Raw genomic sequence first — 22,241 nt, forward strand, 5'->3', positions numbered from 1 at the left:
AACTACTTCATTAGACATCCTATCAGAAGTTAATTCCAGTTCAGACAGCAGCAGTCTTTGCCTTGTAGTGTCATTAGGATCACAGCAACCTGGCACTTCACCACTCTTCTATGCTTCTTTTGTATCATAGTAGCTTTGTCCACCCCTTGTTTTTGTCTCTTTATTACATGTGAATGTACAAATAACAGGAGAAACCACAAGTAAGGTGATGGTCAGGATATCCATCAAAATACAAAAAAATGTATCTCTAACAAATCATTGGATTATGAAAAAAATGACTAGAATATTTGTGAGCTGCAAGAACTAATTCATAAATAATTAATAAAACAATGTATTTAACTTGGTACCTTTGTCTTAGTGTTTATTCTATTTTTTTTTTTATATTAGATGAGAATATCTATGAGGCCGGCCTCACACAAACAGGTCGGATTCCGAATGTGGGAGCCTACAGTGGAATCCCATCCTGTGCCCAGCCAACATTCCCGCATACCTCTATTTCATCTGCATGAAGATGGTCTCGACGGCTTGCTGTCGGACATGTGCATAAACATTTTTTTTCAAATCATTTATTTTTTGCGCACAGTTGCTAGGCGATAAAGTGGAATCCACAAACTTTCCTCTAACTAGAGCCTCATGTGGTGCAGAGTGTAATCTCTTGCCTATGACCTGATGGTTGCAAGTTCAATCCCCGCATGATTCAGGTAGCCGGCTCAAGGTTGACTCAGCCTTCCATCCTTCCGAGGTCAGTAAAATGAGAACCCAGTTAGGTGGGGGGTCATAAATAATAATTACCTGGAAGCACTCCAGAATAAGTTGGCGCTATACAAATACCAAGATTTATTTATTTTATTATATGTAAATTGCGGAAGGGCCGCAAATCAGACAGCTTCTATTGACTTCAATGGAAGCTGTCCGTGTGGATTCCATGCAAAAAAAAGAAGTGCTGTGATTTTTTTTTCCACAAGTGGAAATCGCAAATCACTGTCCGTTCATGTGAGCGGACATGCAAATGTTCTATTTTTGTTAATGGATGCGACATGCCGCAGATTTTCCGTGTGGGTGAATTTCATAATCAAAATCTGCTCATGTGAGACTGGTCTTACATTGCAAGTGCAGAAACTTTATTGCGTACAAACAGTGAAGGTAACAAATACAAGTCATTTGTCTGATCAGACTGACAAAACATGGAACTAAGAACCTGGAAAACATGGACATGGAAAGTAGTGAAAATAGGAACTACAATTTATGCTTCTCCATTATTGATTTCTTTGTCCAAATGTTAAATTGGACTTTGCATTCAACTCTGGTCTCATTAAGATAATGTAGCATTTGGGGATGAAGATACAGCCCAGAAGACCAGAACTGGAAGCTGACATGGCGAAAACGTCTACAGCCACCATGTATTTCCCTTTGGTGCTGAGATAGGCCGGGATGAAGGAGATCCACACACTGCAGAAGACCAGCATGCTGAAGGAGATGTACTGAGCCTCATTGAAGACGTCTGGAAGCTTCCTGGCTAGAAATGCTATAATAAAGCTCAGCATAGCCAAGAATCCCATGTAGCCAAGGACCACGTAGAAAGCAATGACAGATCCCTCATTACATTGTAAGATTATCTTCCCAACCTCTATCTCAGTGTTATAATCTGGGAATGGTGGAGATAAAGACAACCAGAAAACACAGATCACAACCTGAATGGAAGAGCAGATAATTAGAAGAAATGTGGAAACATGTCTCCTGAGCCACTTCCTTAGTGTCCTGTCTGGTTTTGTAGCTCTAAAGGCCAAGACCACAGTGACTGTTTTGGCCAAAACTGCAGAAACAGCAATTGTAAAAATGATTCCAAAAGCCACTTGTCGGAGGAGACAGGAGATCCTTGTGGGAACTCCTATGAAGAACAGAGGGCAGAGGAAGGCTAAGATGAGGGAGAGGAGAAGTATAAAGCTGAGGTTCTGGTTATTGGCTTTTACAATTGTTGTGTCTTTGTATGTGATAAATATTCCTAATATCACAGCTGTGAAGATACATAACAGTCCATCCACAGCAAGAAGAGAAATCCCCAGAGTGTCTCCGTATGACAGGAATTCAATGGGTCTCAGAATGCAGGCATCTCTTTTGTCATTCGACCACTGATCCTCCGGACACTTCAAGCATCTTTCCATATCTGTGAAGGTAAACATGATACATTAGAAGCACCAGATAAAGTAATGACTTAGGGTTGTTTCTTTTTCAAAGTGTCAATAATTGCAGGGTACAGTATATAAGAAAAGCAGTTTACAGTACATAAGGAAAAACAAGAACATTAAACATGATTAAATATGTAACAGACTACAAGGGAAGAGGAAAGAGACAGTAGGGGAGGGGTGAAGTTGCTCATATGGTAGCAATAGACTTTTCTGAGAAAGAAGTTTTCTAGGCTTCTTTTGAAAAAAAGCTACAATCTCATCTAGCATCGATGCCCTGGAAAAAATAGTGAAGCACTCCATAGCTCATGACTCACTAGTGGATGTGCACAACTCACTAGAAGAGGAACTCAATGTGGAAGGAGGCCAAAGGGCAAACACAGACATAATATGGAATCACATTTTAGTTGACAAAGGTTTTTATTGACTTTGATAATGTAATATAATTTGAACAATTTCAACATTGCAATCATGTTTTAAATGATGTGGTTACAAGATCATCTAAAACAGTGTTTCCCAACTCCAGTCCTCAGGTACCTCCAACAGGTCATATTTTAAGGATATCCTATAGTAAGATCACCTATGGCAATGTCTAAGGCATGGCCAATAATTACATCACCTGTGCAATACTGAGGAAATCCTCAAACCATGACCTGTTGAGAAACACTGATCTCAAATAACAATAAAGTTGTGTAACAGATTTCATGTTGAATTCTGTTTCTTTAATAACATTCTCCCCTGAAAAAGAACTGAAAAAAGGGAAGAAAGGGCACATAGATTCAAAGAAAATGGGGGAAGACAGTGTGTGTGGGGGTTGGGTTAGGGTGAGTAGGAGTTGGGCTATGCTTTAAATTTATCATAAAACTTCGTGTAGTAGAGGGCTGCAGACAGGACTTTTGGTGCTAGGGTTCACACCAACGGGTGGAGTAGGAACTAGATAAAAGCCAGTTCCTGCCAAAAACAAGAGGAAGTTACATCTCAGGTGAGCTGAAAGAGGTGCAAGTCTGGGGTCCAGTGTGGACTAGTGGAAGTGGTGGAGATGCAACGTCAGGAACTGGGAGCCTGATCCGTGTAGACCAGTTTTGGGTCAGTCACACATCTGACAGAAGAAGACATCCTCAAGACACCCCGGGTGGGGTAGTGATGGTGACCCAGGGGGTAATGAACCAAGGATTACACATGGACTGTGTTTGTATGCTGTTTTGCTGTGAAATAAAGGCTCTCAGGAGCCAGAACTAAAGCAAACCCACATCTCTGGAGCATTTCTACACATGTGGTGCACCATTTTCATGTATGAGAGGTCAGCGATCCGCAGGCGAGTGACCCCAACTTGCCACATATGTTGGAGGATGCGCTGGCACGATCTGGAGTGGTGCACAGGAGCAACACGTGAAGTCTAATGGGAGCAGTGCAGCCGCATGCAGCATTTTAAGGGCCAGGAGGCCGAGTGTGTACCAATTGCTGGTTGCAGTTTAAAAGGCCAGGAGGCCAAATATACGGTTGCTGCTGGAGCAACATTTAAAGGGACAGTAGGCCGAAGTTTGTGGTTGCCATGAGCAACAGGCGTCTACAGTAGGAGACTGTTGCCTGGAGACAAATGGACTGCATCTGAAGGTGTGACAATACAGAAGGTTGTGCACCAGAGAATCTAGTGGCCAGGAGGCCAGTTTCTGCAAAATTGGAGGTCAGAACCTGCCAGCTGATGCGTGGGATCCCACTGTTAGTGGAGTTGGATCCGCAGCAGGATAAGTCTGCTGTTATGCCAGACATTTTGCCATTTCTCCGTTGAGGTCCAGAGACTGATAAGGGGGTGAGCTTAACTTTTGATATGCCATATGATACAGTGACGTGGGTCCTGACAAAATGCAAGAGACTGCCTGTAGAATTCGTGTTGAGCACAGACTTTCCCCATCTTTCCAACTGTGGGAGGGAAGGGATCCAGTGCAGGTTCCTATAAAAACTGCAGATGTGTACTGTATTCAATGACTGTCATCCGTGGGTCCAGAGGAGCGGCAACAATGGCACCTATCAAGTCGGGGGAGTGGGGAGAGCACTCCAAGGACTGAGGAAATAATGCAATATGGACTGGAATACTCTGATAATGCAAAGCCAGACAAAATGAATAACATGTCTTCTTTGCAGGTCGGTGCAGGAGAGTCTGCACAATGTGAACTGACTAGAGATGAGCGAATGTACTCGTTTCGAGTAATTACTCGATCAAGCATCGCTATTTTCGAGTACTTCCGTACTCGGGTGAAAAGATTCGGGGGGCGCTTGGGGGGAGGTGTGTCAGAGCGGGGGATAGCAGCGGGGAACAGGGGGGAGCTCTCCCTCTCTCCCCCCCACTCCCCGCTGCAACCCCCCACTCACCCACGGCGCCCCCCGAATCTTTTCACCCAAGTATGGAAGTACTCGAAAATCGCCGTGTTCGAGTGGAAAGGGGCCTGTCCGAGTACGTTCGCTCATCTCTAGAACTAACATCCATTAATCCCGAAATGTCATGTGTGGGCGATTGTGGGATGCTTTCTAGTTATGATGTGGATAGAAATGTTCCCCAGTGTGAACAGGTTGCAATGAGGAGTGCAGCCAACGCCCATGTGGGAGCCAGTGCAAATATACCTCTAGTGAAAGAGGGAAGAAATAATGAAGATAGTGTGTGTAGGACTAGAAATGCTGGAGTTAGTACAACTATGCCTTTAGAGAGAGAGAGAGGATAGATAGCACACTATAAGTGGTCAGTCTCCCTGAACACTGATCCATTATTGCCTCATCGACGTCTTATCTATTCTCCTACTCATATTTGAAACTTCCTGATGAACCATTTATATATGGGGAAACGCGGCAAAGAATAATATCACGACCACGCATTAGTAGGAAATATCAGTACTTTTTATTTGGGCAGTTTTTTGTCTCCAATAAGAAATTCAAATCAAGACCTTATTTGGCTAACCGCACGAATATTAACAGCACTAGATTTGGGCGCGATCACGCACTCTCTGTATGAGGATTAAAACCATACTATTTGATTTAATGTGCTGTACGCCCCTCTACAATTGGTAACAAATACCCAAACATATGGGGTTACCTGTACATTAAATGCGGCTAGTCTATGAGATAAGTACCCCGACCAACATTCCTTTATAGGGTCAGTTTTGGTAGGTTACTCTTAACATACTATCTATACGTCGACCAATCGTTTTTTTATGTGTTGTATGTTGTAGGTGTGTCCTATAGTGGTTTTGTTTTTTAATATCTCTAATAAATGTTATATTTTAATTAGTCTATCTTGTGAAGGGCTCTCTTTAAGAAAGAGACTATTGCCCCTGTGAATTACGTACTTAAATTTGGCATGGCAGGTTTTCTATCAGAAAACATCAACATCGCTAATTGGCTAACTGAGGCGGGGTCGGTTTTCTCAGAGGAGGGCTATAGCCCCAGCACACCGAATGCCTCCATTAATACCTGTTTCAAAACATTAACGCATGATTATAAAGAATTTGTTCGTAGTTGGTGGGAAGTCCAAGGACTAGAAAAATACGCTGAACACAAAATAGTACTAAGTGGCCTGAGAAGCCCCCTACTACCACCACCTAGGTGTCGCAATACACAGTTTATGCCCAAGTGGGAGGGGTTATCCAACCAATTCTCCCTCTAATTAATCGATCTGCTACTGGGGGAGGAGAAGAGCACACTCAGTAAAAATCAGAAAGCTTTAGAAGACTTTAAAATCCTCCAATTAGGTGACAACACAAGCGAGAACCAGTCGGGCAAATGCAGATAATTAATCTGTCCAGCCATATTCTGGATGCCCATGAAATCGGGGTCTTGAGGAGGGGGCTGTCCTTTGTACCGACGAGCCGCTGCCAGCCGTTCGTCTGGACGAAGGACATCTCCCTCTTCACCAGGAAACTTAAATGGAAAAAATTCTTCTCTGTTAAGGACAAAAAAAGAGCGGATGAATTGGGGCTTATAGTCAAAGATCTCCCTGGGCTCCGTATACTTGAGAGCCTGGAGTTAGAGAATTATGTACAAACACCATATACCGAATTCAAACTACCCAACAAAACTAATCCATCACAAATACACTGTCCAGAGATAGAGATCTTTGAAGAACTGGTATTAAGGGAGCTCAAAGAATTAAAACCTAGTAGGAGATCCCCGGGTAATATGACCCCCTCTGAGTTCAAGGCTTTGAAAGGACTGGAAAACAATGATAAAATCGTCATTAAAATGTCCGACAAGGGAGGAAATATTGTTATTCTAGATAGCAAACAATATATAAACATGTGTGAAACCATCCTACGAGACAAAGACACGTATAAAAATCTAAGGACAAGGCTCTCTTGTTGTGTCGGTAAAGGTGAAATTCTTAGACTGCCACCAGACGAACCAATGCAAAGGCATTTGCCAAGAATGTTTTCCCTGTTGGAGGAGGAGGGGGATGTTTTTGAGGCACTACGTGTCCTCTCCACGTGTCCGTGGTTATATGCACCTTAACAGTAACCGCGTTGGTGGTAATGTGGTGGTGACTGCGGACCTAGTAGCACGGTTGTATTTTGTTGGTTTTCGGAATGCGGCCAGGATTAAGTGGGCCGTGGCGGGGGGATGGTGTGGGGGCTCTCTTGTTGTGTCGGTAAAGGTGAAATTCCTGGACTGCCATCAGACGAACCAATGCAAAGGCATTTGCCAAGAATGTTTTCCCTGTTGGAGGAGGAGGGGGATGGTTGGTGGGAAATGGCCTCGCCGCCATCATGTCTTTGGGAAGCCTCTGTTTCCACACCCCAGAGACATACCATTAGCAGCGGTATAGGCAGAGCCCAGAATTCGTAACATTTCAGCCATAGCATTAGGACAGGCCCCACTAACATATCACTAGCAGCATTATAGGAGGAGCGCAGTCTTCGTTCCATGTCAGCAATAGTAGCACTCAAGACAGGCCCCAGTAACAATTCCGAAGCAGCAGTATAGCGGGAGCGCAGTCTTAGTTCCATTTCAGTAGCCTTAGTATAGCCAAGGCCCAAGTTACATTTATGTAGCTAAAGTGTAGGCCAACCCCACACACCTTTCTGTACCATGAGTGCAGGCGAAGAACATACAAATTGCTATAATTACACTGTAGGTGAGGGCCCCAAAAATTTGGTGTACCAACAGTACTAATGTACCTCAGTAAAAATTGGCCATGCCCAACCAAGATGGCAGGTGAATCGCTTTGGTTAATGTGGCTTAAGTGGTAACTAGGCCTGGAGGCAGCCCAGTGTAACGAAAAATTGGTTCAAGTTAAAGTTCCAACGCTTTTAAGCGCATTGAAACTTATAAAAATTGTTCAGAAAAATTATATGAGTGAGCCTTGTGGCCCTAAGAAAAATTGCCCGTTCAGCGTGATTACGTGAGGTTTCAGGAGGAGGAGCAGGAGGAGGAGGAGGAATATTAGACACAGATTGATGAAGCAGAAATGTCCCCGTTTTGGATGGTGAGAGAGAACGTAGCTTCCATCCGCGGGTGCAGCCTACGTATTGCTTACGTATCGCTGCTGTCCGCTGGTGGAGAACAGAAGTCTGGGGAAATCCAGCCTTTGTTCATCTTGATGAGTGTTAGCCTGTCGGCACTGTCGGTTGACAAGCGGCTACGCTTATCTGTGATGATTCCCCCAGCCGCACTAAACACCCTCTCCGACAAGACGCTAGCCGCTGGACAAGCAAGCACCTCCAGGGCATACAGCGCTAGTTCAGGCCACGTGTCCAGCTTCGACACCCAGTAGTTGTAGGTGGCAGAGGCGTCACGGAGGACGGTCGTGCGATCGGCTACGTACTCCCTCACCATCCTTTTACAGTGCTCCCGCCGACTCAGCCTTGACTGGGGAGCGGTGACACAGTCTTGGTGGGGAGCCATAAAGCTGTCCAGGCCCTTAAAGACTGTTGCACTGCCTGGGATGTACATGCTGCTCGATCTACGCACCTCCCCTGCTACCTTGCCCTCGGTACTGCGCCTTCTGGCACTAGCGCTGTCGGCTGGGAATTTTACCATCAGCTTGTCCGCAAGGGTCCTGTGGTATAGCAACACTCTCGAACCCCTTTCCTCTTCGGGAATGAGTGTGGGCAGGTTCTCCTTATAGCGTGGGTCGAGCAGTGTGTACACCCAGTAATCCGTCGTGGCCAGAATGCGTGCAACGCGAGGGTCACGAGAAAGGCATCCTAACATGAAGTCAGCCATGTGTGCCAGGGTACCTGTACGCAACACATGGCTGTCTTCACTAGGAAGATCACTTTCAGGATCCTCCTCCTCCTCCTCCTCCTCCTCCTCCTCCTCAGGCCATACACGCTGAAAGGATGACAGGCAATCAGCCGGTGTACCGTCAGCAGCGGGCCAAGCTGTCTCTTCCCCCTCCTCCTCATCCTCCTCATGCTCCTCCTCCTCCTCCTGTACGCGCTGAGAAATAGACAGGAGGGTGCCCTGACTATCCAGCGGCATACTGTCTTCCCCCGCCCCCGTTTCCGAGCGCAAAGCAGCTGGCTTTATGGTTTGCAGGGAATTTCTCAAGATGCATAGCAGAGGAATGGTGACGCTAATGATTGTAGCATCGCCGCTCACCACCTGGGTAGACTCCTCAAAATTACCAAGGACATGGCAGATGTCTGCCAACCAGGCCCACTCTTCTGAAAGGAATTGAGGAGGCTGACTCCCACTGCGCCGCCCATGTTGGAGTTGGTATTCGACTATAGCTCTACGCTGTTCATAGAGCCTGGCCAACATGTGGAGCGTAGAGTTCCACCGTGTGGGCACGTCGCACAGCAGTCGGTGCACTGGCAGCTTAAAGTGATGTTGCAGGGTGCGCAGGGTGGCAGCGTCCGTGTGGGACTTGCGGAAATGTGCGCAGAGCCGGCGCGCCTTTACGAGCAGGTCTGACAAGCGTGGGTAGCTTTTCAGAAAGCGCTGAACCACCAAATTAAAGACGTGGGCCAGGCATGGCACGTGCGTGAGGCTGCCGAGCTGCAGAGCCGCCCCCAGGTTACGGCCGTTGTCACACACGACCATGCCCGGTTGGAGGCTCAGCGGCGCAAGCCAGCGGTCGGTCTGCTCTGTCAGACCCCGCAGCAGTTCGTGGGCCGTGTGCCTCTTATCGCCTAAGCTGAGTAGTTTCAGCACGGCCTGCTGACGCTTGCCCACCGCTGTGCTGCCACACCGCGCGACACCGACTGCTGGCGACATGCTGCTGCTAACACATCTTGATTGCGAGACAGAGGTTGCGGAGGAGGAGGAGGAGGGTGCTTTAGTGGAGGAAGCATACACCTCCGCAGATACCACCACCGAGCTGGGGCCCGCAATTCTGGGGTGGGTAGGACGTGAGCGGTCCCAGGCTCTGACTCTGTCCCAGCCTCCACTAAATTCACCCAATGTGCCGTCAGGGAGATGTAGTGGCCCTGCCCGCCTGTGCTTGTCCACGTGTCCGTTGTTAAGTGGACCGTGGCAGTAACCGCGTTGGTGAGGGCGCGTACAATGTTGCGGGAGACGTGGTCGTGCAGGGCTGGGACGGCACATCGGGAAAAGTAGTGGCGACTGGGAACTGAGTAGCGCGGGGCCGCCGCCTCCATGATACTTTTGAAGGACTCCGTTTCCACAACCCTATACGGCAGCATCTCAAGGCTGATGAATTTTGCTATGCAGACGGTTAACGTTTGAGCGTGCGGGTGCGTGGCGGCGTACTTGCGCTTGCGCTCCAACAGTTGCGCAAGCGACGGCTGGACGGTGCGCTGAACTACACTGCTGGATGGGGCCGAGGACAGCGGAGATGAGGGTGTGGGTGCAGGCCATGAGGCGGTAGTGCCTGTGTCCTGAGAGGGGGGTTGCATCTCAGTGGCAGGTTGGGGCACAGGGGGAGAGGCAGGGGTGCAAACCGGAGGCGCTGAACGGCCTTCGTCCCACCTTGTGGGGTGCTTGGCCATCATATGTCTGCGCATGGTGGTGGTGGTGAGGCTGTTGGTGTTGGCTCCCCGGCTGAGCTTTGCGCGACAAAGGTTGCACACCACTGTTCGTCGGTCGTCAGGCGTCTCTGTGAAAAACTGCCAGACCTTAGAGCACCTCGGCCTCTGCAGGGTGGCATGGCGCGAGGGGGCGCTTTGGGAAACAGTTGGTGGATTATTCAGTCTGGCCCTGCCTCTACCCCTGGCTACCGCACTGCCTCTTGCAACCTGCCCTGCTGATGCCCTTGACTCCCCCTCTGAAGACCTGTCCTCCTGAGTAAGTGTTGCACACCAGGTGGGGTCAGTCACCTCATCGTCCTGCTGCTCTTCCTCCGAATCCTCTGTGCGCTGCTCCCTCGGACTTACTGCCCTTACTACTACCTCACTGCAAGAAAACTGTGTCTGATCGTCATCGTCCTCCTCACCCACAGAAAGTTGTTGAGACAGTTGGCGTAAGTCCCCAGCCTCTTCCCCCGGACCCCGGGAACTTTCGAATGGTTGGGCATCAGTGACGATAAACTCCTCTGGTGGGAGAGGAACCGCTGCTGCCCAATCTAAGCAGGGGCCTGAGAACAGTTCCTGGGAGTGTTCCCGCTCCTGAGCAGGTGTCATTGTAGTGGAGTGAGGAGGCTGGGAGGAAGGAGGAGCAGCAGACAGAGGATTCGGATTTGCAGCAGTGGACGGCGCAGAACTGCGTGTTGACGATAGGTTGCTCGAAGCACTTTCTGCCATCCAGGACAGGACCTGCTCACACTGCTCATTTTCTAATAACCGTCTCCCGCGTGGACCCATTAATTGGGCGATGAATGTGGGGACGCCAGAAACGTGCCTCTCTCCTAATCGCGCAGCAGTCGGCTGCAACACACCTGGATCAGGAGCTCGGCCTGTGCCCACACCCTGACTTGGGCCTCCGCGTCCTCGGCCGCGTCCACGTCCTCTAGGCCTACCCCTACCCCTCAGCATGCTGTATTACCAGTGATTTGATTTCACAGGCAGGAAATAAATTGGCGCAAGACTGCAGCCAAATATAATTTTTTCCCTTTTTTGAAAACGAAAGGCCCCACTGCCTCTAGTGAATGAATAATCTAAGTTTAATAACTGTGCTGTGTCCCTTAGGACGGACAGAGGCAGGACAAATACAATTATTTTCAGTTTTTTTCCACCAAAAGGCAGCACTGCGTATATTCAATGAACATGAGAAGTTTAATAACTGTGCTGTGGCCCTGCTAATGTGGCACAGAACGTGAGGGTAGCAGAGTTATTAACTCTGGCAGAGCAGGTATTTTTTTTCCCAATTAAGGAAAGCAAATGGCGAAGCCAGGAGTAAAACGTAGCTGGGTGCGTCTGATTTTTAAACGTTGAACACGCAGCCGACACGTGTCCACCGCCCTTAGGACGGACAGAGGCAGGACAAATACAATTATTTTCAGTTTTTTTCCACCAAAAGGCAGCACTGCGTATATTCAATGAACATGAGAAGTTTAATAACTGTGCTGTGGCCCTGCTAATGTGGCACAGAACGTGAGGGTAGCAGAGTTATTAACTCTGGCAGAGCAGGTATTTTTTTTCCCAATTAAGGAAAGCAAATGGCAAAGCCAGGAGTAAAACGTAGCTGGGTGCGTCTGATTTTTAAGCGTTGCACACGCAGCCGACACGTGTCCACCGCCCTTAGGACGGACAGAGGCAGGACAAATACAATTATTTTCAGTTTTTTTCCACCAAAAGGCAGCACTGCGTATATTCTATGAATAATAACTGTGTTGTGGCCCTGCCTATACAATTCTTTCCCTGCAGTATCAATGGAGGGTGCAATGCACTGCAGAGGCGATTTTGAGAAGAAAAAAAAAATGCAGCACAGCTAACAGCAGCCTGGACAGTACTGCACACGGATAAATATGGCCCTAGAAAGGACCGTTGAGGTTCTTGAAGGCTACACTCACTCCTAACACTCTCCCTGCCTATGCAGCACTTCTGTCCCTAATGCCGGGTGCAACGCTCTGCAGAGGCGATTTTGAGAAAAAAAATAATTGCCACTGCTAACAGCAGCCAACATACAGCTATCAGTGGCCCTAATAAGGACCTTTGGGGGTCTTGAAACCTACACTAACTACCAATTCTTTCCCTACAGCAGCTCCGGTACAAACAGCACTGTCCCTCATCTAACTCACACGGCATCTGAGGCGAGCCGCGGGAGGGGCCGACTTTTATATTCGGCGGACACCTGTTCACCCCAGCCACTCACAGCAGGGGGGTGGTATAGGGCTGGAACAACACAGGGGGAAGTTGTAATGCCTTCCCTGTCTTTCAATTGGCCAGAAAAGCGCGCTAACGTCTCAGGGAAGGAAGTGAAAGTAACCCGAACACCGCATGGTGTTCGTTACGAATAACGAACATCCCGAACACCCTAATATTCGCACGAATATCAAGCTCGGACGAACACGTTCGCTCATCTCTACCTATAACGTCTTGGTCTTCAACTCCAAGTACTTCCACCAGCTCAGGGGGACGGCGATGGGGACATCTTGTGCCCCATCGTACGCCAATCTGTACCTGGGCTGGTGGGAGGAAAAGGTTGTCTTCGGAGACAACAATGTCGAACGGTCGCGATGTGTCTTACTATGGCTGAGATACATCAACGACATTCTGATTTTGTGGACAAGCAGTCATGATGAATTTCAGGAGTTTGTGTCTTGTCTCAACCAGAACGATCTCAGCCTTAAGTTCACTTCTAACATCAGTGATACTAATATTGAGTTTCTGGACGTTACCATTATGATTGACCAAGATGTTTACATTTCTACCAAACTGTTTTGGAAAACCACTGAGACCAATAGTCTCTTTTTGTGGAACAGCTATCATCCCTATGCGTTGAGGAAGGGGATCCCAAAGGGGCAGTTTCTGCGAATTCGCAGAAACTGCTCCTCACTCACGTCGTACGAGGAAGAAGAATCTAAATTGTGCAAGAGGTTTAAAGATCGCAATTACCCTTCAGATGTAATAAACGAGGCCTCTAATCATGCGAGGGCTCAAAACAGAGCAATTATTGTTCCCAAAAAAGACACCTACAACAGATACTTTAAGGATTATTGGTACCTATGACAACTGTCAGGTCTATCCTGCGGAAGTATTGGGACATCCTGCTCAAGGATAAAGATCTAGGACCAATGCTCCCTGACAATCCCAACATTACCTATAGAAGAGGTTGAAACATCCGGGACTTTGTTGTAAAAAGCCATTTCAAACCAGAAAGCGCCCGCCAGAATTGGTTAGGTAGCCAGAAACCAAAGGGTATCTTTGTATGTTCAGAATGTGCTGCTTGTTGCTTTATTCATCGCAGCAACAACTTCACATCTACTAGTACCAACGTAACCTATAGCATAAGAGATTTTATCAATTGTCAAACAAAAAACGTAATCTACCTCATTATGTGTACCTGTACCCTACAATATGTAGGGAAGACAAAACAACAACTAAGAAGACGCATCCTAGCCCACATAGGGAATATTAGAAGAAAAGAGAACACCTCGGTCGCGAATCATGTTTGGAATATGCACAACGGAGATGAGAACTGCTTGAATGTTCAAGGTATCGAATTGATCAAACTAGATAGCAGAGGAGGAGATGTTGATCCTCTCCTGCTACAAAAATAGGCATCTTGGATCTTTAAATTAAATACACTCTTACACAGCTAGGTGTTACTGCAGCATTGCGCATAAATATTTTTGGCTGCACTGTGCGTTCCGTAACCGCAGTCAGCCTCCAACTACAGGCCAATAAGCGACAAATTTTTTTCACCGCTCTGTTTCGGCTCTACTCGTAATACACCATGCTGAGGGGTGGGATTAGGCCTAGAGGACGTGGACATGGACGCGGAGGCCCAAGTCAGGGTGTGGGCACAGGCAGAGTTCCTGCTCCAGGTGAATCGTAGCCGGCTGCTGCGGGATTAGCAGAGAGTCAAGTTTCTGGGGTCCCCAGCTTCATATCACAATTAATGGGTCCACGCGGTAGACCTTTATTAGAAAATGAGCAGTGTGAGCAGGTCCGGTCCTGGATGGCAGAAAATGCATCCAGCAATGTAACAACCACCCAGCCGTCCACTGCTGCATCTCTGAATCCTCTCGCTGCTGCTCCTCCCAGCCTCCTCACTCCCAGTAAATGACACATTCTGAAGAGCAGGCAGGCTCCCAGGAACTGTTCTCGGGTCCCAGCCTTGAGTGGGAAAAAATGGATCCTCTCTCACCTGAGGAGTTTGTCGTGACCGATGCCCAACCTTTGGAAAGTCCCCGGGGTCCGGGTGAGGAGGCTGGGGACTTCCGGCAACTGTCTCAAGAGCTGTCAGTGGGTGAGGAGGGCGATGATGATGAGATATAGTTGTCTATCAGTGAGGTAGTAGTAAGGGCAGCAAGTTCGAGGGAGGAGCGCACAGAGGATTTGGAGGAAGAGCAGTTGGACAATGAAGTGACTGACCCCACCTGGTTTGCTAAGCCTACTGAGGACAGGTCTTCAGAGGGGGAGGCAAGTGCAGCAGCAGGGCAGGTTGGAAGAGGCAGTGCGGTGGCCAGGGGTAGAGGCAGAGCCAGAACGAATAATCCACCAACTGTTTCCCAAAGCACCCCCTCGCACCAAGCCACCATGCAGAGGCCAAGGTGCTCAAAGTTGTGGCAGTTTTTCACTGAGAGCGCGGACGACCGACGAACAGTGGTGTGCAACCTTTGTCGCGCCAAGATCAGCCGGGGAGCCACCACCACCAGCCTCACCACCACCAGCATACGCAGGCATATGATGGCCAAGCACCCCACAAGGTGGGATGAAGGCCGTTCACCACTCACCACCTCCGGTTTGCACCCCTGCCTCTCCCCCTGTGCCCCAACCTGCCACTGAGATCCAACCCCCCTCTCAAGACACAGGCACGAGCGTCTCCCGGCCTCAACCCACACCCTAACCTCCGCTGTCCTTGGCCCCACCCAGCAATGTCTCTCAGCGCAGTGTCCAGCTGTCGCTAAGAGAATCGTTTGAGCAAAAGCGCAAAAACGCCGCCACGCACCCGCACGCTCAAGCTTTAAATATCCACATAGCCAAATTGATCAGCCTGGAGATGCTGCCGTATAGGCTTGTGGAAATGGAGGCTTTCAAAAATATGATGGCGGCGGCGGCCCCGCACTACTCAGTCCCCAGTCGCCACTATTTTTCCCGGTGTGCCGTCCTAGTCCTGCACGACCACGTCTCCCGCAACATTGTACGCGCCCTCACCAACGCGGTTACTGCCAAGGTCCACTTAACAACGGACACGTGGACAAGCACAGGCGGGCAGGGCCACTATATCTCCCTGACAGCACATTGGGTGAATTTAGTGGAGGCTGGGACCGAATCAGAGCCTGGGACCGCTCACTTCCTACCCACCCCCAGAATAGTGGGCCCCAGCTCGGTGCTGGTATCTGCTGCATTGTATGCCACCTCCAGTAAACCTTCCCCCTCCTCCTCCTCCTACGCAACCTCTACCTCGCAATTAATATGTGTCAGCAGCACGTCACCAGCAGTCGGTGTCGCCAGCAGTCGGTGTCGCGCCGCAGCACAGCGGTGGGCAAGCATCAGCAGGCCGTGATGAAACTAATCAGCTTAGGAGAGAAGAGGCACACAGCCCACGAACTGTTGCAGGGTCTGACAGAGCAGACCGAACGCTGGCTTTCGCCGCTCAGACTCCAACCGGGCATGGTCGTGTGTGACAATGGCCGTAACCTGGCGCAGCTATAACTGCCTGGCACTTTAAAAAAAAATTGAATGTCTGGGGCATAGAGTGTGGGCTGCGGGCAACATGTATTTTCTCTCATGTCACCTCAGCTATCCGGGGCTCTGCAATGGGATTTCTTTCTCTACCGTCTGTGGGTTCCTGCTAGCCACCCATGCTGTTGGTGTCCACAGACTTGCCATAGCGCAGTTATAACTGCCAGGCACTTTCCAAAAAAAAATATTGTCTGAGGCATGAAGTGTTGGCCGCAGCCCACATATATTTCCTCTCACGTAACCTCAGCTATCCGGGGCACTGCAATGGGATTTCTTTCTGTACCGTCTGTGGGTTCCTGCTAGCCACCCATGCTGCGGGTATCCACAAACTTGCCATTGAGGTGTTTTACCTGTCTTTCCCCAGAACACTGACAGACTTGAGTAGGGTGCAGAGTGCAGATGGTTTACCCCTTGTGTTGTTGATGAGGTAATTATACAATATAATTAATGCAACGGAGGACAATGTGCGGCTACAAACGGACCTGGATAAGATGGGGGCTTGGGCAGAAAAATGGCAAATGAAGTTCAATGTTGAAAAATGTAAGACTATGCACATGGGCAGGAGGAACGGATGTCACAAATATTCACTTAATGGGGTACCGCTGGGGAAAAGTGATATGGAAAAGGATCTAGGGGTATTAGTGGATAATAGACTAAACTGGAGTAACCAATGCCAGTCAGCTGCTGCAAAGGCAAATAAAGTCTTGGGGTGCATTAAAAGAGGTATAGGGGCGAAGGACGAGAACATTATCCTTCCATTATATAAGGCACTTGTCAGGCCTCACATGGAATACTGCGTACAGTTCTGGTCACCGGTGCTCAGGAAAGATGTCACAGTGCTTGAAGGGGTTCAAAGAAGGGCAACTAAACTAATACATGGAATGACGGGACTGGAATACCCACAGAGGCTATCCAAATTGGGACTATTTACTCTAGAAAAAAGAAGGTTAAGAGGCGACCAAATAACCATGTATAAGTACATGAGGGGACAACACATGGATCTCTCCCAGGATCTGTTTACACCCAGGACCACGACGGTAACAAGAGGACATCCGCTACGATTAGAGGAAAGTAGGTTTCATCACCAACATAGAAAGGGGTTCTTTACTGTAAGAGCAGTTAGACTGTGGAACTCTCTACCGGAGGAAGTGGTGATGGCAAAATCGATAGAGGAGTTTAAAAGGGGACTTGATGTCTTTCTGGAGAAGAAGTATATTACAGGATATAAATATTAGGTTAAGGGTCAATCCTGGTATACAGGCAGGTAGGAACTATTAGGGGTTGATCCAGGGAACAGTCTGATTGCCATTAGGGAGTCGGGAAGGAATTTTTCCCCCAAAAGGGCTAATTGGCTTCTGGCCTTGGGGTTTTTTGCCTTCCTCTGGATCAACACAGTAGGATAGACAGGCTGGACTAGATGGACAATGTCTTCATTCGGCCTTACATACTATGTTACTATGTTACTATGTTACTATGTATCCGACACCCAAACAGAATGAGTAGTGTTTGGCCACATGGAGTCCCCATTGCTATGTCACTCGCAGCACCTTGGGCCACACAAGGTGTTTGCTATGACAGAGGCTGTTCGAGGGCCCGCTCACATACTTCCCACACCGAGTATTTCTGCATTGGGGAGATGTGTAAAAGTGCTGGGCTGGCAGCTGAGTTCCCTTTATGCCCACGTTTGCAGCTCCTGATGGAGGTGGCACAGGGTTGGAATGAAGCTCGAACGTCAATTTCTCATTGATTCTCAACAGCATTGTGGGCTATCCCCCCTCTTTTAAAGAGGGTCGCTGCCTAGCCCTTCCAACCCTCTGCAGTGTGTGCCTCTGGTTCCCCCTCATGGCAGACACACTTATAAATAGACATGAGGGTGGTGTGGCTATGCAGCCAGAGTGTGGCATGAGGGCAGCTGAATGCTGCGCAGGGACACTTTGGTGTGCGCTGCAGATGCAGGGTTGTGCGGGGGGTTGGGCAGCATGTAACCCAGGAGAAGAGACAGCGGTGTGTCCCGCAGGCAGTACTTGTGCTTGGTTGTAGGTAGTGTGGTGCTTAGCTAAGGTGTGCCTTGCTAATGAGGGTTTGTCCGAAGTAAAAATTGTTGTGGGGGGGCCACCCTTGCCGCTATTGTGGCTTAATAGTGGGACCTGGGAACCTGAAATGCAGCTCAGCATGTTGCCCCTCACCTGCCCTATCCGTTTCTGTGTCGTTTCCATCACTTTCTTGGGTTTTGCAGATTTTCACCAATGAAAACCTTAGCGAGCATCGGCGATATACAAAAATGCTCGGGTCGCCCATTGACTTCAATGGGGTTCGTTACTCGAAACGAGCTCTCGAGCCTTTTTGGTGCTCGCTCATCTCTAGTTGGTACATAAAATGAGAATGCTTGGTCTGGCTCAGTGAAAAAAAATGGTTTGTTATTAGAGATGAGCGAACACCAAAATGTTCGGGTGTTCGTTATTCGGAACGAACTTCCCGCGATGCTCGAGGGTTCGTTTCGAACAACGAACCCCATTGAAGTCAATGGGCGACCAGAGCATTTTTGTATTTCGCCGATGCTCGCTAAGGTTTTCATGTGTGAAAATCTGGGCAATTCAACAAAGTGATGGGAACGACACAGCAACGGATAGGGCAGGCGAGGGGCTACATGTTGGGCTGCATCTCAAGTTCACAGGTCCCACTATTAAGCCACAATACCGGCAAGAGTGCCCCCCCCCCCCTCCCAACAACTTTTACTTCTGAAAAGCCCTCATTAGCATGGCATACCTTTGCTAAGCACCACACTAGCTACAACAAAGCACAATCACTGCCTGGATGACACTCCACTGCCACTTCTCCTGGGTTACATACTGCCCAACCGCCCCCCCCTCCCCCCCCACAGCGCACACCAAAGTGTCCCTGGGCAGCCTTCAGCTGCCCTCATGCCACACCACGCTCATGTCTATTTAGAAGTGCGTCTGCCATGACGAGGGACCGCAGGCACACACTGCAGAGGTTGGCACGGCTAGGCAGCGACCCTCTTTAAAAGTGGCGGAGCGATAGCCCACAATGCTGTACAGAAGCAATGAGAAATAGAATCCTGTGCCACCGCCATCAGGAGCTGCACACGTGGGCATAGCAATGGGAAACCTATGTGCCACACACTATTCATTCTGTCAAGGTGTCTGCATGCCCCAGTCAGACCGGGCTTTTTAATTCATAGACACAGGCAGGTACAACTCCCTATTGTGAAGTCCCTGTCGACCCACAGCATGGGTGACTCCCTGGAACCCACCGGCGGTACACAGAAATATCCCATTGCATTGCCCAACACAGCTGAGGTAGTAATGTCGTGCTTAATGCAGGTGGGCTTCGGCCCACACTGCATGCCCCAGTCTGACTGGGGTTCTTTATAAGTGTACAGATGTAGTAAAAACTCCGTGTGCACCTACAGCATGGGTGGGTGCCAGGAAGCCACCGGCGGTACATAGAAATATCCCATTGCATTGCCCAACACAGCTGAGGTAGTAATGTTGTGCTTAACCCTTTCCAATCCAATTTGTATATGGTTTTCCTAGGGGGCTTACTCTTTTTCTGCTGTTATACAACGGCGCTATATGCTGGCTAAAGCCAGTACTGCATGAGCTGACACGTAGGATAGGCTCCGACAGCAGAGAGGCTGGCAATATACAGTAAGAGAACCCCGACGGACGTCTACCAACAACGGAGCTGTACAGCCTTAAACCCTAATGTCTTCACAGGTCACACAGTGGACTGGAAAGGGTTAATGCAGGTGGGTTTCGGCCCACACTGCATGCCCCAGTCAGACTGGGGTTCTTTACAAGTGGACACATGTAGGTTAAACTCCCTGTGGACCCACTGCCTGGGTGGGTGCCAGGAAGCCACCGGCGGTACATAGAAATATCCCATTGCATTGCCCAACACAGCTGAGGTAGTAATGTCGTGCGTAATACAGGTGGGCTTCGGCCCACACTGCATGGCCCAGTCAGACTGGGGTTCTTTAGAAGTGTACAGATGTATTAAAAACTCAGTGTGCACCTACAGCATGGGTGGCTCCCTGGAACCCACCGGCGGTACATAAAAATATCCCATTGCATTGCCCAACACAGCTGAGGTAGTAATGTCGTGCTTAATGCAGGTGGGCTTCGGCCCACACTGCATGCCCCAGTCTGACTGGGGTTCTTTACAAGTGGACACATGTAGGTTAAACTCCCTGTGGACCCACTGCCTAGGTGGGTGCCAGGAAGCCACCGGCGGTACATAGAAATATCCCATTGCATTGCCCAACACAGCTGAGGTAGTAATGTCGTGCGTAATACAGGTGGGCTTCGGCCCACACTGCATGGCCCAGTCAGACGGGTTCTTTAGAAGTGTACAGATGTATTAAAAACTCAGTGTGCACCTACAGCATGGGTGGCTCCCTGGAACCCACCGGCGGTACATAAAAATATCCCATTGCATTGCCCAACACAGCTGAGGTAACGTCAGCTGTAATGCAGGTGGGCTAAAAATTAATTTGATTACACTGTAGGCGAGGGCCCACAAAAATTGCTGTATCAACAGTACTAATGTACATCAGAAAAATTGGCCATGGCCAGCCAAGAGGGCAGGTGAAACCCATTAATCGCTTTGGTTAATGTGGCTTAAGTGGTAACTAGGCCTGGAGGCAGCCCAGTGTAACGAAAAATTGGTTCAAGTTAAAGTTCCAACGCTTTTAAGCGCATTGAAACTTATAAAAATTGTTCTGAAAAATTATTTGAGTGAGCCTTGTGGCCGTAAGAAAAATTGCCTGTTCAGCGTGATTACGTGAGGTTTCAGGAGGAGGAGCAGGAGGAATATTAGACACAGATTGATGAAGCAGAAATGTCCCCGTTTTGGATGGTGAGAGAGAACGTAGCTTCCATCCGCGGGTGCAGCCTACGTATTGCTTACGTATCGCTGCTGTCCGCTGGTGGAGAACAGAAGTCTGGGGAAATCCAGCCTTTGTTCATCTTGATGAGTGTTAGCCTGTCGGCACTGTCGGTTGACAAGCGGCTACGCTTATCTGTGATGATTCCCCCAGCCGCACTAAACACCCTCTCCGACAAGACGCTAGCCGCAGGACAAGCAAGCACCTCCAGGGCATACAGCGCTAGTTCAGGCCACATGTCCAGCTTCGACACCCAGTAGTTGTAGGGGGCAGAGGCGTCACCAAGGATGGTCGTGCGATCCGCTACGTACTCCCTCACCATCCTTTTACAGTGCTCCCGCCGACTCAGCCGTGACTGGGGAGCGGTGACACAGTCTTGGTGGGGAGCCATAAAGCTGGCCAGGCCCTTAAAGACTGTTGCACTGCCTGGGATGTACATGCTGCTCGATCTACGCACATCCCCTGCTACCTTGCCCTCGGTACTGCGCCTTCTGCCACTAGCGCTGTCGGCTGGGAATTTTACCATCAGCTTGTCCGCAAGGGTCCTGTGGTATAGCAACACTCTCGAACCCCTTTCCTCTTCGGGAATCAGAGTGGGCAGGTTCTCCTTATACCGTGGATCGAGCAGTGTGTACACCCAGTAATCCGTCGTGGCCAGAATGCGTGCAACGCGAGGGTCACGAGAAAGGCATCCTAACATGAAGTCAGCCATGTGTGCCAGGGTACCTGTACGCAACACATGGCTGTCTTCACTAGGAAGATCACTATCAGGATCCTCCTCCTCCTCCTCGTCCTCCTCCTCCTCAGGCCATACACGCTGAAAGGATGACAGGCAATCAGCCGGTGTACCGTCAGCAGCGGGCCAAGCTGTCTCTTCCCCCTCCTCCTCATCCTCCTCATGCTCCTCCTCCTGTACGCGCTGAGAAATAGACAGGAGGGTGCCCTGACTATCCAGCGGCATACTGTCTTCCCCCGCCCCCGTTTCCGAGCGCAAAGCAGCTGCCTTTATGGTTTGCAGGGAATTTCTCAAGATGCATAGCAGAGGAATGGTGACGCTAATGATTGTAGCATCGCCGCTCACCACCTGGGTAGACTCCTCAAAATTACCAAGGACATGGCAGATGTCTGCCAACCAGGCCCACTCTTCTGAAAGGAATTGAGGAGGCTGACTCCCACTGCGCCGCCCATGTTGGAGTTGGTATTCGACTATAGCTCTACGTTGTTCATAGAGCCTGGCCAACATGTGGAGCGAAGAGTTCCACCGTGTGGGCACGTCGCACAGCAGTCGGTGCACTGGCAGCTTAAAGTGATGTTGCAGGGTGCGCAGGGTGGCAGCGTCCGTGTGGGACTTGCGGAAATGTGCGCAGAGCCGGCGCGCCTTTACGAGCAGGTCTGACAAGCGTGGGTAGC

At 49.3% G+C, this 22,241-nt stretch overlaps 1 protein-coding gene across 1 annotated transcript in view; it reads right to left on the reverse strand.

Moving 5' to 3' along the window:
- Nucleotides 1–1,256: 1,256 nt before the first annotated feature.
- Nucleotides 1,257–22,241, reverse strand: part of LOC136613175 (vomeronasal type-2 receptor 116-like) — a 103,996-nt gene continuing 83,011 nt past the window's right edge. Inside the window, exon 7 of the mRNA XM_066594068.1 lies at nucleotides 1,257–2,164. Coding sequence (XP_066450165.1) covers nucleotides 1,257–2,164 — 908 coding nt within the window. The remainder of the gene's footprint in view (nucleotides 2,165–22,241) is intronic.

This window comes from Eleutherodactylus coqui, chromosome 1 (assembly GCF_035609145.1).
Source record: "Eleutherodactylus coqui strain aEleCoq1 chromosome 1, aEleCoq1.hap1, whole genome shotgun sequence".
Classification (NCBI taxonomy): Eukaryota; Metazoa; Chordata; class Amphibia; order Anura; family Eleutherodactylidae; genus Eleutherodactylus; species Eleutherodactylus coqui.